Genomic DNA, 18341 nt, shown 5'->3' on the forward strand with positions numbered 1-18341 from the left:
CAAGAGCCACCCCTTCCTTTGAAATAGCCACAGGTGGTTCTTGTATATTTCAAAGGAAGAGGCCCAGTGGGATAGCGAGTGGTCCCCTTATCGACTAATCGAGTCGTTGATGGAAATTCCATCGACAACTTGATTAGCCGATTCATTGAAATGTAACATCCCTACGGGATTAGCGTAAATACCATCACATCTTCTTTCTGGGTTGGCAGCAAAAAATGAACCAAAAGCCAAACAGTAATGAAGAGTCATAGAACACTAGAACTAGAAGGGACCTCCAGAGGTCATCGAATCCAGTCCCCTGCCCTCACGGCAGGACCAAGTACCATCTTGATCATCCTTGGCAGGTGTCTGTCTAACCTGCTCTTAAATATCTCCAGTGATGCAGATTCCACAACCCCCTTAGGCAATTTATTCTAGTGTTTAACCACCCTGACTGGCAGGAAGTTTTTCCTGATGTCCAACCTAAACCTCGCTTGATGCAATTTAAGCCTATTGCTTCTTGTCCTATCCTCCGAGGCCAAGGAGAACAATTTTTCTCCCTCCTCATTATAACATCCTTTTAGATACTTGAAACCGTTAAAGGTGTGTGTGCACTATAGATTTATAAAGTGTCATTATGATTCCATTTTCTGTCTTTTATTGTCTGTCCTTTTCCTAGTGGTCCCTAATATTGTTAGCTTTTTTTTCACTGCGCCTGCACATTGAACATATATTTTAAGAGAACTGTCCACAGATCGCTTTCTTGAGTGATTACAGCTAATTTTCGACTCCCATCATTTTGAATATATTGTTGGGATTATGTTTTCCAATGTGCATTACTTACCATTTATCAACACTGAATTTCTTCTGCCATTTTGTTGCCCAGTCACCCAGGTTTGGGAGATTCCTTTGTAACTCTTCGTAGTGAGCTTTGGGGACTTAGCTATCTTGGATAATTTTTAATGGTCTGCAAACTGTGCCACCTGTCTGCTTACTCTTTTTTTCCACATCATTTATGAATATGTTGAACAGCACTGGCTCCAATACAGACCCCTGAAGAACCCTGCTATTTACCTCTCTCCATAGTAAAAACTGACCATTTATTCCTACCCTTTGTTTCCTGTCCTCTAACCAGTTACTGGTCCATGAGAGATTTTCCCTCTTATCCTCTGGCTGTTTATTGTGCTTAAGAGCCTTTGATGAGAGACCTTGTCAAAGGCTTTCTGAAGTGCACTATATCCACTGGATCACCTTTGTCCACATGCTTGTTGACCCCCTCACAGAATGATTTCCCTTTACAAAAGCCATATCTTCCTCAGTGTATTGTGTTCAGCTGTGTGGCAGATCATTCTGTCCTTTGCTAGAGTTTCAACCAATTTGCTTGGTACTAAAGTTAGGTTTATTGGCCTATAATTGCTAGGATCGCCTCTTGATGCTTTTATTTAAATGAGTGCAACAGTAGCAGCCTGCCAGTTAACTGAGGTAGAGGCTGATTGAAAGTGGTAGGTTACACAGCATAATTAGTCATTCTTCAGTTTCGTATTTGAGTTGCTTCAGAACTCTTGAGTGAATGCCATGTATTTCAATCTTAACTGTTGCAATCCAACCTTTTATCTCCAAAAAATAGCTGGTGGCTATATTCCATGTACAGTACCATCATGCATGCAGGATTCACAAGGCTGTCAGGTGACCAAAGTTATTGCAGGAACTCCTCTTGATATAATCAACAATATACGGTTTAACCTTTTTAAAAGTTTGCTGGCAGGTTGGTTGAGCTCCACTGGAAACCAGATGTGGTGTTTCTTGTGGGAATAATTATTTTTCAGATGTAATATTCACTGCCCAAGGGCATTAAGGAGTTTAAAAAGGTGTATTTGATTCCTGGATTGAAAAAAAATTGTTTTCTAACTCATTGCTCTATTTTATGTCTTTGTCAAGAGTCATTGTCATGGCTGCATTTTTATGTCTAGATTATATTACTGATTATTATTCCATAAACCAGGAGAATTATTGCAGATTCTATATCCAAACCTATTCTAGCTATCTGTCTGGGCTTAAATAAACATTTCATGCAGCACCTGTTTTATTTTATAGCCTTTGTAATCAAACTGGCAATCTGAAAGAGGAAGACCTTGAGGCATGTGAAGCAGTTGTCCTTCATCAGCTTCAGGGATTGTTGCAGAAAACATTGAACGGATGCCTCTTACCTGAGAAAACACTCAATGACGGACGTAGCTCTACAGATGAAAAGCAAGTCAGGTATCATAGTCACAAAACTAATGCAATCATACAATTAATGTTCTTACTCTTTGTCTGAATTTGTTTCTAAATGTCTCATGAAAAGAAAGCAGAATAGAGGTTTTCTCTGGGAGTGACATTAATGTTTCAGAATTCCAAGAAGTGATCTACATACACTTCAGTCTCAGCCATGTGATCGAAGCCTTCTAAATTAGCAGATTAAGCCTTTCTTTTTCTTTTACTAGTCCAGTTTTAAAAATAATTTCAGTTGAGTTCTTCTCTCTAGAGGCTAAGTCTAGACTGCAGGCTTCTTTTGGAAGAATCTTTTCTGGAAGAGATCTTCCGAGAAAACTTCTTCCAAAAGAGTGTCTACACAACGAAATTTTTCGAAAGATAGTGTCCATTCATCGTGGATGCTATCTTGCATTTAAGCTGTGATTACTATGGACAGAGTGGCCACCAGGGCACCTGTGCTTTTTCCTCTTCATTCGAAAGAGCTCCCTCTTCTCCATCCACACACGCTTTTTTCCAAAAGAGCTCTTTCAGAAAAAGGCTTCTTCCTTATAGAAGGAGGTTTACCAGTGTCGGAAAACCCCCTCCGTTCTTTGGATTGTTTTTTGAAAGAACGCGATTGCAGTGTGGATGTAAGTGAAGGTTTTTTTTCAGAAAAATGGCTGTTTTTCTGAAAAAAAAACTCTGCAGTGTAGATATACCCTCTGAAGGGTTATGCACCTATTTGCTTTATTCATATTAAGTGTAAAGATTTCTCTCCTTTTAAACAACCCATTATAGATTTAGATCTTTGCCTTCTGTTTGCATCAGTGAGAGACGTGTGGCTAAAATCCACTGGTCAACTTCAAAGTGTATGTTAAAATGTTAATTACATGGTACACTTCCCTAATCCAGAAAGGTAGGAGGACTGACTTTCAACAGCAAAAGGCTGCTCTTTGGTTTGCCTAGTCATCGTAGACTCTTCACAGCAAAGGAGAAGACTTGCACTGTATTCCTAGTGTATTGTTGCCTGTCCTGTGGGTTTATTGAATTTCTCAGTTGTGACTCCTTTTGCTGATTGAGGGGTAGTATTGAACTTCAAAGGGATCTCATATACTTGTCCTTTATTGTTTGAAAGGTAAGTGGTTTGTGTGTGGAACCATGAGGATGTGGGCTATACATCTGAGGAATAAATGCAGAAGATGCATCTTACTGGGGGGCGGGGAGAGCAGGGAATATTAGCTGCTTCTATCAGCTCGGTGGGTTTATATGCTGGTTTTGCAATACTATACAAAGTGTCTTTCTCAAAACAAAGATACACCCCCTCCCCCCCATACAATACTTACACAATTTGTAATTCTGTCAAGAGCTGAGGTCATGAAACACATGGCCAGCATGGTACATTATCATAATTATTATAATCATGGTGCATTATTATAATATATTGACTTCATTATTATAATCATTGACTTTGTAGTGAAAATTAGAATTAAATGTTGCAAAACTGTTTTAGTTCTAAATGTCAGTGTGCATATGTTTGTGCCAGTTCTTAATAAAAACACTTTTTTTGGGGCTGAAACTATTCATGCTTGCTCTTGGCTCTAAGGTGAATTAGTGTGGAAAGTATGAGGAAAATTCTACCAACCATTTTTGAGCTGAATAGAAGAAATAAAACGATTTGCATTTTAAAAAAACAAAATACAGTAAACTTCCGATAATCCGGCACCTTTAGGACCCAGGGGGTGCTGGATTATCAAATATGCCGGACTATCAGAAGGGGGGGCTATGAGGGGTCTGGAGTGGGGTGGGAGGGGATGCCTCCCCAGACCCTTCATAGCCCCCCCTTACGATAGTCCGGCTCTGCCCCAGGCGTCCCTGAATCAGCCGCTGCTGGTCAGTTTCAGCAGCAGCTGAATCAGGGATGCCTGCAATAGAGCAGCTGGGGTGCTGTCGGGTTGGTCCCGCAGCGCCGAGGGGCAGCGCTATGGCACCAACTCAGCAGCGCTCCAGCAGCTCTTGGGGACGCCTGGGACAGAGCAGCTGGGGTACTGCCCGGTTGGTCCCGTAGCGCTGCCCCTCGGGGCTGCGGGACCAACCGGGCAGCACCCCAGCTGCTCTTGGGGACCCCTGGGGCAGAGCAGCTCGAGTTCTGCCGGGTTGGTCCCACAGCGCCAAAGGACGGCGCTGCGGGACCAACCCGGCAGGACCCCAGCTGCTCTGCCCCAGGGGTCCCCGAGTCAGCCGCTGCTGAAACAGATCAGCGGCTGATTCCAGGAAGCCCGGGGCAGAGCTGCCGAGGGGCGGTGCTACGAGACCAACCCCGCAGCACCCCAGCTGCTCTGCCCCAGGCGTCAGGATTCAGCCTGCTGGTGAAACTGACGCTACTGGTCAGTTTCAGCAGCAGCTGAAGCCCGATGCCTGGGGCAAAGCAGGTGGGGTGCTGCCGGGTTGGTCCTGTAGCACCGCCCCTCGGCGCTGCGGGACCAACCTGGCAGCACCCCAGCTGCTCTGCCCCAGGGGTTCCCGAGTCAGCCACTGCTGAAACAGATCAGCGGCTGATTCCAGGAAGCCCGGGGCAGAGCTGCTCTGCCCCGGGCTTCCTGGAATCAGCCGCTGATCTGTTTCAGCAGCAGCTGACTCGGGGACCCCTGGGGCAGAGCAGCTGGGGTCCTGCCGGGTTGGTCCCGCAGCGCCATCCTTTGGCGCTGCGGGACCAACCCAGCAGCACTCCAGCTGCTCTGCCCCAGGCGTCCCCAAGAGCAACTGGGGTGCTGCCGGGTTGGTCCCGCAGCCCCGAGGGGCAGCGCTACGAGACCAACCCGGCAGCACCCCAGCTGCTCTGCTCCCGGCTTCCCCGATTCAGCTGCTGGACAGTTTCAGCAGCAGCTGAATGGGGGAAGCCTGTCCGGCTGCCCCAGCACTTCTGGGTTCCTGATGGTGCTGGACCAGTGGTCCCCAACCTTTTCAGGTTGGCGGGCGCCAGGGGGCGTGGCCGTTCGCCCGCCGGGCGCCAGGGGGCAGGGACACTTGCCCGCCCGGGGGCGGCCCCCCCCATAGCCACGCATCCGGGGTCGGGGTCCCCCCCATAGCCACGCGCCCGGGGCCGGCGCGCCCCCGTAAGCGCCGCGGGGCCAAGACCGGGGCCGGGGCCAGGGCACGCGCAGTGCCCCCGGGGGCGGGGCCAAGGCCGGCACTGGAGCCGGCAAGGGCACGCGTGGCGCCCCCGGGGCCGGGACCGGCCATGCGCCCGGGGCTGGCACCTGCCAGCCCAGATTGCTCCGCGGGCGCATGTAAAGTGCCCGGCGGGCGCCATGGCGCCCGCGGGCACCGGGTTGGGGACCACGGTGCTGGACCATCAGGAGTCCCGGAGCATTGGATGTCGGACTAATGGAGTTTTACTGTACTTCTCTTTAGACTAGACTCAATTTTAATGAAATTTGAACCCTAAATTGGACGATTGATAGTGTCTTTTCTGCATTTGGAAAACAAAGTTAGGATCATATTAAAACTTTGTAGTGAGCATGGACTTTTACAAGTGTGTACTTTCAGGTAAACACACTGCCCCTTGCGTGTGCTGCTCAGGATATATGCACTTAAAAAAAGCTAATGAAGAGGGATATTAGTTGGTCTGTTTACAGTCTTCACAATTTTAGACTTTCAAGCATCTTCAAGTCCCTTATTCATTTTTCTCCTCACTCATGCTCATGGGGAGTCAGGGGAGGAGAGAGAGAGGGTGTTTATTTGAATGTGTGATCATGTTTCTCACATACTCAGGCTTTGTACTCCAGCCAAAGAAATTTGAAATTCATGGTTCTCCGTGGCTTCCCTGACTTTATCCTCTCCTCCCCAGTTGTGGATTGGGGTGTAAGACCTATACCTGATTCCCTTAATCCAGAGGCTGGGATAACTAAATTTAAATTAAAATGGAACTTTATAGGGATGCGCCTTTAAAGATTGGAGAGTTCAAGTAAAAAAAAAAAATTAACTTACAAGGGCAAATTTTACTCTGTCACGATGTTTTTGTTGGTCTATAGCAAGGGCAGTAGATCTAAAAAATACTAATAAAATTGTTTAACCTATAATGATGATTTGTTTTTAGTATTTCAGTTTATAGTACAAAATCAAGTCTATATGCCAACTCTGTATGTGACTGAATTAATGTTGCTGAAGGAAGCCTTTAGCTTTTTCATTCTCTGATTTTTATTGTAACTGTGAACCCTTAAGGATTATTGTAGATGTCTAGAATGTTTCCTTTTCATGCACATGCCACAAGGCAAGGGAAAGTTTCATTAGTGAGATCATTTGCTAGCACAGTAATGAAAACAGAACTCCCTCCCCATGCCTTACTCTTAATGTTTATGCCCTCATCTATAACGTGAGTAAAGTTACAGGAGTGCTTAAGTGTTTTCAGGAGCAGGATACTTATTAGCGGTGAAGTACCATTCATTTCACAGGATTTAGTTGTCCTTTGGAGACTGATGTATCATTGTAGTATTTCCTAAGCTGTTTCTCAGGGAAATACCCAATAGCGTTAAATGAAACTTGCCTGTCCCTGAATTTGTGCAACTTCTTTGGAATTGGAGCAGTTTTTAAAAATATTTTTGACCAGATGTCACAGGGAATATTTTTCAGTATCTGGATTGCTGTAAAAAATGGGAAAGCCACTTTTGCGCAAAGATCCCCATAAGCGGAGATTTTGAAAAAGCTGCTAGAGAAAGAAGTGTTATGTAGCAGGCTGTTGGGTAGAGTAAGCAAAGTAGCAGGGCAAGTTAGTTGCTGAAGGGAAATAGAACTCAAGACCTCCTGGCTCTGGGCAGCACACTTAATCCAGGACACTATGTGACTAGGAATATTTGTAAAGTGTGTGTCCATGCTATAGAATGTTGCTAACTTAGAGTAACGACTGAAAGATCTATTATGGAACACTGAATTTTGCAAATTCCCAAGTAAGCTGTAAGGGGCCAGGGAGTAAGTGCTCTGATCTAGCAGTCACAGTTGAAATGAGGTCCACACATCTGGGCTGGTAGTTGGTGGATGGGGGCTGAAAGAGTCATTAGAGCTGGATTCAATAAACAAAAGTTGGAGTCAGTCAGGTCAGGGTCAGTGATGTACCAGGCTGGAACTGGGAAGCAGGAATCAGGGTCAGATTCAGACTGGAGTTGAAGGCCATGGATTCGAGTTGGTACTAGAGTCACTGTTAGGCTGTGATCAGAAACCAAAGATTAGGAGACCACCAGGGAGATTGCAACAGGCCTGAAATCTATAGGGTTGACAAGCACACTTCCTGAGACAATCCTCCAAAGTAAAATAGGGTCACTGGCCAATCCAGAGGGCTACAGGAGACTGTCATTCTGGGTGTGCTCCTTGCAGCATCCGTGCTTCCTGGCTGTGGCTCTGCATGGCTGCCCAGAAGGACTCTGGGAAAGTCAGCCATCTCAAGTTCTTCAGACTCAAGGCTGTAGGGACTAGAACCTATGTAAGTGAACAAACTCGATAAATCCTGAATAAAGCATCACAGCTGATGCCTTATCCTCCCCACCTTCAGCTGATGCCAGCGCCAGCCCCTAGTGGCTTGTTCTGGGGCTGCATTGCAGCCCACCTCAAGCTCTGGCACACAACCAGGGTGGGCTGCATGGTGGCTGCTCCCGCTCTGGCCACATCTCCAGCTCTGGGGAAGCTGGCAGCAACTAAATGTTATTTTTAATAATATCTGATAATTCTGTGTAGTGTATTATTAAATCTACCCAGCCTATGGCAACATCATTGATTATGTGAGCACTAATGAGTGCACGAAGGAGGAGGTAATCAGAATCAAAAGTTATTTTCATTTTAGCTAAATTTGTAATAGAGAGAGGACAAGGATTTGTTAAGTGTAAAGGAACAAAGTGTGTAGACACACAAGTGTGTTATTTTCTGCTTTCAGTGAGGATCTACAAACCAAGTGTTTCAAAAGTAGTTCATCTCATTGATCTCCTTGATTATGAGGTGCTAAACAAAAGCCTGAGTAGTATGGGAGATGGCTAATTTGACATTTTATTGACATACTGTGTCTGTCATCTTTACGGCATGTATGCCTGTTTTCCAGGTCAGACCTGCCATTGGATTTTACCATGTTATGGGAACGTTTGTGCAAACACATTTTATTTTTGAAAAAACACCATGTTTTGCTGAAGGAAGAAGTCAAAGAGATGTTTGGAACTTTACTGATTTCAGAAAAGAATGCACAAGGTGGCCAGGTTAGTGCTTACAATCATTCCGCTAATCAAACTTTTCATGTATGTGTGTCGGTGGTTACAGCCTGAGAGTTTGGAGAAAAATAGAAATAAAAAATGTATTTTTCTTGTGAAACCTTTTGAGACTTAAAAATGGCTTCTGCTGTCATAATGGTCCTTTACCATGATTCTTGTGATTGGTGATCACTATATGAAAGTTTAATCTCTCTTTCTTTGCTCTTCCGCTTTCCCACTTGTGCAGTGCTGGAAGCTGTTTAGAAATAGGCCTACATTTATAGGACTTAGTCATGTATGCATAAGCACCAATATACTGGTGCCCACTTGTACTGCTTTGCCTGTGCAAGTTTCTAAGCCATTATGGATAAAGCAGTGCAAAAATTTAGACAAATCCCAAGGAAGCTGCAGCTTTATCAACAATCACCTTTTTGTCTTACCTTTTTTAATTTGAAAAAGAAACACTAGGAAATTGCAGACAAAAATAAGTAAAGTTGCAAGAATTGGGAAATGCCAAATTATAGAACTACTTACAGTTGTTTTCTCAGGACCTCTAGCTCATTCTTTGTACTATTTATTTACACATGGGTGTGCATTTGTTTAAAATCTCACCTGAAGAAAAATATATAAAGTGTACATCAGTGGCACTGTCTACACAGTATATCATATGGGGGAGAAACAAACAAACAAGTCACAAGCTCCATCAGGGGTTTTTTTTCAATCATTCCCTTTCCCCAGAATGTCGGGGTGGGGGGGCGAATCTATTCTTAGTCCGACTCTAAAGAAGTTGAAGGGTGCTTGGGGAGGAGAAAGGGACTCTCATTTATTTTTGTTGTGAAATAAAGCCTTTTAAATAATTTCTTCAAGATTTTCAGTAGGACATCAGTATTCCCCCCATCTGTATTTTGAACTAAATAGATGTGCTGTAGTGAAACCAGGAAGAAAATAGTCACAAGCCTATTGTATCTCTTTGTTTTCTGTCCATCATTCTCACTGGATTAATAGGTTTTCATCATGAGTGATAGCTTGTTTTCTTTCGTGAAGCAGCATTGTAATGCTTGGTATACTAAATTGATATGGACAGTTTTACAAACAAGGCCCTTGTGTACACTTTTTAAAAACTTGACTATATATGGTTATAAACTGGCTCCCTGTAGAAAAAGCTAGCAGTCTGATGGACCGGATACTGCCTCCACCCTCCTACGACAAATCTTGCAGAGGCTGTAAGAGAGGACAGAAGAATAGAATTTTCCCCTGCCCCAACCTGACAGCTTGGAGTGGATTACCGGTGGTGTTGCTGGCCTGTGCCTGTCAGAGGCCAAACGCTATAGTAATAGTTTGGGCTCTTGCACACCCTCTGCAGTTACTTTCCTAGCCATAATGACTTTCCCTCTGTGCAGCGGAGCACTGATGGTTCCCCTCTGTGACTGAGGCTTTCTGCATTCGCTGGCAAGGACTTGGGGATGCTTGTTTGTTGCGGTGACTTTAAATATTAGTGTTAATCATATTTAGCTGTTACGTAATGCTTTGCATCTGTTGCTCACAAAGCACGTTAGAAAAGAGGGTCAGAATCATTATCCCCACTTTCCAGATGGAGAAATGGGCACAGAGTGACTTTGCCTAAGCATCCACAGCAGGCTAGTAGCAGATAAGGAATTGAACCTGTGCCTTGTCTGCTAGAGCATACTGTTTCCTCCAGAGGGAATGGATAATTATTGTCAGTCAGGGTATCTCTCTTCCCTACCTTTAAACTATGAGTTTGTAACAAGATTTCTTTGTAAGACTCACAATCCAAAACTTGCCTTTGCACAAGACAAAGAGCAGATACATTATGAAGGGTTAATAGGATTTAGATTTTTAATCCAGTTATTTTCCTAGAGAGTTGTAGCTCAAACAAAAATAAAGAAATAAACTGAACAAATCATTTACAAAATTTCCCCTCCTCTAAGCAGCTTCCAGAGGTAACTGATGTTATTTAAACATGTTTTAGGAAATCATGGTCCAAACAACAATATTTTGGCACATTGGCTCTTCATTTTAAATTGTAGTCAAGGTAATTGTACTTTTAAAAGAGAGATGGATAAATAATTTGGCTTTCAGCTTTGCACTGCACCTTCCCTGAGCAAGAGACCCAAGCAAGGGCTGTATCTTGGAACTGGTAGTAAATATATTTATAATATTTTCAGAGCTATTAATATACGCTTTATATGTGGTGATAGCACCGAGGAAGATATTGCACTGAAGCTAGAACACTGCGTGTATGATGACAACGGGGTGAGAAATTGAATAAAGATGGTAAAGAAAAAGGGTTATATTTAGAGTTCAGTAATAAGCACTTTATTGTTCAACCTATGCATTATAATCTGTTTGCTGTTGTGTGTTACACTGCTGCCCATGTGTGCATGAATTTATTTTTTTATTATATCTGCTAATCAGGATAAATTCTCAAGGGAATTTATCTTCAGGGTAGATTTACCTTGGAAACCTCTTTATTTACAAGGAAATTGCACAGGACAATAGGCTTCCATGAAGTAGCCTATATAAATAAGGCTAAAATACAAAGGCACACAGCTCATTAAATAAAACACATACATTAAGGCTTGTTGGATTCCTGGAAATGTTTAAATGGCCTCCTATTAAATCCTTGAGAATAGATCACATTTTATGCTAAATGTTTATCCCACCTCTAAATATGGATCTGAATTTTGAATTACAAATAACTACATGTTGGAAAAAAATTGAATATTTGCACACTCAACCCTTGAATGGACAAATAAAGGCCTGGCGGAGTTGTGATGTATTTATTTTGCCCATTCTGTGCACTCAGAGTTCTTAATTATTACGACTTGAAGATTAATATGGTTTTCAGGTCTTTTTGAAGATTTACTGTGCTCATGGATGAAAGTTCCACCCAGCCCTAATGCTTGCTCCGGGTAGTGTTACAATATTTTGTCCTAAAACTCCCAAGAGTGTTCGAAACCCTCCCAGCAGTCCAAACGTGCATATAAATCCACTCTGGGAGGAACCTCGTGGGCAGAATTGGGAATGGCTTTAAAAAGCATCTGCACTTAGAGAGGTTCCTGTCAGTCTCTGTACCCTCCATCACACCACCAGCCAGCCCTTCGCTCAACAGGCCTGATGGTCTCCGGAGTGGGTTTTTTTCTGGGACAAGCAAACCCAATATCCCTTCTACCATCTTCAGGAGGCAAATCAAGTGCCCTGTTTTGGCAGATGTTCTTCTCTCTTTCCCCTTTTCTCATTCCTAGGAAACATGGCCAGTCCCTCCATGTGGTCTCCTCCCTCTTCCTGCCTGCTTGTAGTGTTGCACTGTTTCCTTCTCCTGCCCCCCTCCATGTCATCCATTTCTTTCTCCCTCCCTCTCTCCTGTAGTCATTTCCTCTTTCATTGCCATGGATCTTGAGAATACTTGATGCTCCTTTTGTGGCTTTAGAGAGAGTCCCAGGTGAGGAAACTCCACATCACTAGCCTTATATTTTTCTTGTGACGGTCTGAGGGCATCTTGACCTTGAAACTTCCTGGGTTGACTTATGAAAGGAACTTTCTAAAAAGTATTTCTGATACAGTTCTTTTACTCAGTTACACTCCAATATGCAAAGGACCAATGCATCTTATTGGAGGAAAGCTAATGTCGTGTCAATATTTAAACAGGATGATGTGGTTATTTATAGGCCATCTTCTTAGCCTAATATGGATCCTACCAGACTTTGCTTAAGACGACCTTTTTCCATACATACTGGAGACACTAATATAGGGGTGACAGTCTGGTCCCTGCTGGTCCAGGCATCAGTCCTTGTGCTTTCCTAGATTTCACTCTGGCTGTCTGATAGGAACTCATCCCATTTTATCTGAATTTCTAAATATAGTATTTAGCGTCCATTTATTACTTTTGAATGATGATTGGAAATTGTTTAACAGTACTTTATTAGAGTCACAAAAGCCACAATGAAGGAAGAAGGCCATGTTGGTTTAAAAAAGAAACAAACCTCATTTAAAGGGGAAGGGAAGACAGCTACAAAACAAAATTATTATTATAATATTAACAAAATGGAAGTAAAAGGGAGTTGATATAAATGACTATAAATCAGAAGTTAGTAACTATAGGAAACTGATAGAGGTAAAAGGACACAACGAGAAATCTGTGGTCTGTAGAATTAAGGAAAATAAGAGGGAGGTTTTAGAAGAATATTAGGAACAAAAAGAATCTTAGCATTAGTTTCTTCCCTTACTAAATGGAAATGATAGATAAATTCATAATAATGCAGCGATGGCAGAAGTGTTCAATTAATATTTATACATTTTGAGGGGAAAAAAAGATGGTATAGTTATTTCATATGATAACTTCTTCCATTCCTCTATCATCTCAGGAAGCTGTTCAGCAGCAGCTGCTAAAGTAAATGTTTTTAAATCCGCAAGTCCAGATAACTTGCATCCAAGAGTTGTAAAAGAGCTGGCTAATGAGCTCACTAAGCCTTTCATGTCAATTTTCAGTAAGTCTTGGACCAGCGTGAACCTTACAGATGACTGTAGGAAAGCTGATAACTGTCAATATTTAGAAAGGAGAAACAGGATGATGTGGTTAATTTTATAAGCCTGTTAGTCTAATGTTGAACCTCGGGCAAGATAATGGAGTGGCTGGTACGGGACTCCATTAATAAGGAATTAAAGGCAAGTAATATAATTAATGCCCAGCCAACATGGGTTTATGACAGTTGTCAAACTAAATTGAGATCTCTTTTTATGAAATAAGTCTGATTGATTAAAGGTAAAGGGGGTTGGCCATTTGAATTGGTACTCATGACATTGACTTGGAAACATTAGAAAGATATAAAATGTACGTGGCACACATTAAACAGTGGCTGACGGGTCTCAAAATGTAATTGTACATGGGGACTCATCATTCAAAAGGGGTGTTTCTAACAGCATCCGACAAGGATCAGTTCTTGGTCCTGTGGTATTTAACATTTTTCTTAGTGTCCTCGAACAAAACAAGAAGTTACCACATGAAACTTTCAGATGACATAAAATGGGGGGAGTGGTAAATAAAAAGAGAACTGATACAAAAATGATGTGCATTTTCCTCTGGCTAGAAGTACACAACTAGGACTAAAGAACCTACCATACTTCTGTGATGGGAGACTGAATCCTTGAAAGCAGTGACTGAAAAAGATTGGGCCATGAGACGGGTGGGGTGAGAAGGGATATAAAGAGCTCAATCTTATTAAGCTTAACAAAGAAGGTTAAGAGGTGACTTGATTAGTTTATAAGTACTTACATAGGGAACGAATATTTAATAATGGGCCCTTCAGTCTAACAAAGAAAGGTATGACCTGGTCCAGTGGCTGGAAGTTGACGCTAGACATATTCAGAAATAAGGCATATAGTTTTTGAACAGTGAGACTAATTAACTATTGAAACAATTGACCAAGAGTTGTGGTAGTTTCTCTATCACTGATCATTTTTAAATCAAGATTAGATGTTCTTATAAACATTATGCTTCAGGAATTATTTTGGAGAAGTTCTGTGGCTGTTTCTACCAGAGGTAAGACTAGTTGATCTCAGTGGTCCCTTCTTGCTTTACGAGTCTGTGGTGGTGCAAACGTCCCTCAGTAACAGCCTAAAATACGTTACTAGAAGACCCTTTGTCAGTTGAATTACTTCTGATACAATAACATTAGCTTTGCATTGTGATGGACTGTCAGTTGGACACAAATCTGCCTTTTCAATAACAAAAGCAATTCATGACAGGGTTATATAGCCTGATTCATTTTTAACATTTTCAAAAAGCAATCCGTTAGAAGTTCCATGATTTTGTAGGTTTGCTGCTGTTGTGTTTATGTATTGAAATCCTGAGCATGAGCTTAGTTTAAAAAACAAAACCGTCACTGAAAGTTATTTGCTTACAACTCAAAAAGAGCCATTGTGGTCTCTTGGGTAAATAACGGATTAAGAATAAAAGCAAATGAGTAATATTTGCCTATGGGACCTGAATGATTTCAGTTGGAGCCATTCCATTCTCTCAGGTAAACATATAAAGAAACTCACAAAATCTAGGATTATTTTCATGCGACATCAGCCCAGATCCTTAGAGGTTGCCTCATTTATTGAGCGATTAGATAATTAGAGCTTGAATCTAGAAAGGTTTTCAGAATCAGGTCCCTAATTTTCACCCTATATTAAAAAACATCCTTAACAGCTGGTGGGAGGGGAAAATGGAAAAAATGCTGTATGTTGATAAAAGGTTTGTTTGAAAATACTTATTTAAATCTGTCATTTGCTTGTGTGTGTGTGTGTACACTGTGTTGTGTTCTTAATTTTCAGCTTTGGATCAAATTCAGTTTTGAGTTACACAGCCAAAATGTGTTAAAATTTTATTTTAAAAAAGCTTTTAAAGCTCAGAAATAACTTTAAAAAAAATCGAAACTTGCTTTTAGAACTTGGCAAGCTGCTTTTAGCTCAGAACTCTATTTTATAACAATTATAGCCTTCTGGGAAAATGTGGGCTTTAATTAAAGGGGGGGAGGGAGAATCGGAAAAGACAGCTAATACATTCTTAACTATAGAGGTGTGAACGGTGCCACTGAAATACATATGAATACATAAGACCGAATAAACAGTCTAGAGAGGATTGGTAATACCATACATTTAAGAACCTGATTCAAAGCCCATTTAAATAAATGCAAAAGACTCTCATTGACTTCATTGGACTTTTGGATCAGGTCCTTCATCCCCAAGTATATTAGGTGAGGTGTAGTTTTCTGTGAACATGTATTACTTATGCTTTAAAACACTTTAGGTTAACTCCCTTACACATGGGCTGAAAAAATGGATGAGAAAAATTGCTTCAAAACCAATTTTAAAATACTGTAACACACTTCCTGGACTAGCATATGTGGTGGCATGCTGTTTTTTCTTTGATGGGTTACCCATTAATGAGAAAACACTGATGATTTCTGGAAAATGTCTTGCTTTAAAAATGGCATCAGTTTGAATTAGGAATTAAATTAAACTATGAAGTGAAGTAGCAGCAGTTTAACAGAGATCATTTAAGATCGAACAACAAATATCCTGGTGACAGATTGTTAAGTAATGATTAACCTGAATTTATATTGAAAAAGAATGTAGCTCTGAGACAAAGGAGAATAGTGTGCTGCAGTTGTTTTTCTGTATTTATTGACTTTATTTATTTTAAATGCTATAGGTTATGTTGTCATTGAGAGAGGTCCTTCCGGAAGAGTGTGGCAATAGGTCATCTATTCATAGCAATGAATCATCTTACTGCTTGCCATCAATTCTGAATGACAATGGTGAAATAAAGCAAACAATACATGCTCAATGGCTTAACAGCATTGGTACAAGGGAACAAGGTAACTAATGTTAAAAGATCCACAGAAACAAATACGTTCAAAGTTCCTGTCATTCCTAGTGTCTGAAGGTTTATTGAAAAAATACAATACGAGAGTCTGTAGAAAATTGTGTTATTACTGCAGTTCTGATGAATTAACACACAAAATTTTTTTGTTTACCTGGGGGGTAATATAATCTTCTCAAATGTCTGCTAGTAGTAATTATTATTTCTGTTCTCTTATTTTTAAATGAACATTTTATAATGATTAGATTTCCATTTTTCTTTTAAAAATGTAAATTAGAAATGTAAGTCTTGTGCTGAGGTCTGTCTACCATTTACAAAACACATTTTGCCATATCAAAATTAGGCAAGTGTAGTTTATGCATAAACCCAGATTGGGGAATAGACTCCCCCCTCCGTCTTTCGTTGTAAAGTGAAAAATCCATGCTAAGAAAAACTGCATTAAATTTTTGAAGTTATGAATTGAGTATTTTTTTAAAGTCTGGTTAATATCTTTAGCTAAGGAAAGTAATATAATTTAGTCTGTTGCAATGACTAGAAGATAACTTGCTCAGTGTACTTCCAGAGCATTGCTTACATCAAAGACTAAAGAAACAGGCAATTAAGATGCAGTCCTCTTTACACAGCAAATGTAAACAAACTGATTTAGATCTCCTAAATTCATGCTAGTTTTATCCATGGAGAAGAGAGATACTTTGATTTAAACTAATTAATGTTCCAGCATTATATATATTATTGCTCTTGGACTATTGGGCAAGTCCCTAGAGTTATAGGTTTTGGTTTTTGTTGATGGTTTTTGTTTGGTTGGTTTTTTTTTTAATCTCATCAGGACTTACATTATTTAAGATATTTGGTTAGCTCACTGCTTTCCTTGGAAGCTACACAGGGACACAGTAGCATCATATTTGACTAAAGTTCACAGTAGGCGCCTCTTTTAAGAACTGTAATAGACAGTTTAGATCAATAAATAAGAGATAACAAAAGTGAAAAATTAAAGGGAATAGGGCTTAAAAGAAAACAAACCAGTCTGATCATTGTGGCTTTGAAATGTGTTTTCATTATTGTATGTTCACATACAGAAGTCACAAGCTGGTGTGAAGATGAGAGCAAGGAAGAAAGCTTGGCAGAAAAGATTCCTATTACAGGTAAAAGTAATGGCTGCGTAATAGCCTCAAATACAGTATTCAACTATATTATATAATCAAAACATTGCATTTCAGTGGTTTGTGGATCCACTAATAGTGAGTAAATTCTGCTACTACATACTGAGCTCAGAGATTAAACGTAAGATCATAAAGTACACGCTTATGTTAACATAAACCAAGATGGAAAATAACAGTGCCTATTTAATTCCTTGTAATCATGTTATACATTTAAACCATGTGAATATCCTCTGTCATTTAGCCTTTGAGGTCTTAGTATCGGTGTTACAAAGGTCAGTCTCCATGGGGAAGATCCAGTAATTATATGGCAAACTACAGATGTTTCTGATTTGATTCTTTTCTTTTCTGTAGTAATTGAACGTGCATCATTAGAATAAGAGCAGAAAAAAATGTGTCAGGCAGGAAACTGTGCTTTTGCCTCTGTTTATAAAGGCTGTCTGGTAATTTAAACATTTTATCAATAAGGTTTATCAAGATGTGCTAAGATCTCTCTGTAGCAGATGTACTATGCTTGGTTAGATGGAATTTGAAAAATATTGCTTTTTTAGTTTTAAGATATCAATAGCAAACAGTAGTATTTGGGGGCAGAACTCAGTAATTGTAATCTGTCTAAATGTATTACTTTTTTTGCAAAGTGTGGACGACTTCATTATCCATTCAAATATATGGCTCAATATTTATGCAGGTGCATATGTGGGCATAAGCAATATTTACTGTTGGTTTTCTGGCGTCTGGTTTTTTTTAATATTAACAAATATTCTTTTATCAGCGGAATGACTGATCCTTCTATGGAGGCTTTTTTACGCTTGTTTCATGAACCCTGTTGCATAGCTCAGATATAAGACTTGCTCCTTGTGTTCCAGGGTTTAACCCCAAGAGTGGTTCTCCTTTATTAAACAGACTAAAGACTTAATTTGACCTCTTTTCACTTTGGAGGTGGAGGGTGGACCCTAAGTTGACTGACCTTGTGTGGTGTTTTTCCTGTCTTGTGTCCAGATATGGCTTTGTTTTTTAACAAAATAACTTAATTTTACAGAGGAAAACGACAAAATAGTTTAGGAACCTAAAACTTTAACAGAGTAAAGGTTTTGCCTCAAAATGATAAGTGTACTTTTAAAAAATGTGTGCATGGGGCAATGGGAAGTAGGGGTTAATGAAACCTACTAGGATCCAAGTTCTGAGTTCGCTGCTTCTTCTCCAAGAAAGGGTGACTTTACTAGCATATTTGTGCCTGCCTCCGTAATTTCCACTGAAGTGTATGGGTGTGTCTAGACTACAGGGTTTTTTCGAAAAAAGTGGCCTTTTTTAGAAAAAACTTCCCCTGCGTCTAGACTGCTGCTGTGTTCTTTTGAAAGC

General features: G+C 40.8%; 1 protein-coding gene across 5 annotated transcripts in view; it reads left to right on the forward strand.

Moving 5' to 3' along the window:
- KIZ (kizuna centrosomal protein) overlaps positions 1 to 18341 on the forward strand; it is a 100759-nt gene that overhangs the window by 47696 nt on the left and 34722 nt on the right. For all 5 annotated transcript variants that reach the window (XM_075925798.1, XM_075925795.1, XM_075925796.1 and 2 more), the window contains 4 exons: positions 2074 to 2238; positions 8294 to 8444; positions 15655 to 15820; positions 16902 to 16967. In XM_075925798.1, the coding sequence (XP_075781913.1) occupies positions 2074 to 2238; positions 8294 to 8444; positions 15655 to 15820; positions 16902 to 16967 (548 nt within the window). The remainder of the gene's footprint in view (positions 1 to 2073; positions 2239 to 8293; positions 8445 to 15654; positions 15821 to 16901; positions 16968 to 18341) is intronic.

This window comes from Pelodiscus sinensis, chromosome 3 (genome assembly GCF_049634645.1).
Source record: "Pelodiscus sinensis isolate JC-2024 chromosome 3, ASM4963464v1, whole genome shotgun sequence".
NCBI classification, from domain to species: domain Eukaryota; kingdom Metazoa; phylum Chordata; order Testudines; family Trionychidae; genus Pelodiscus; species Pelodiscus sinensis.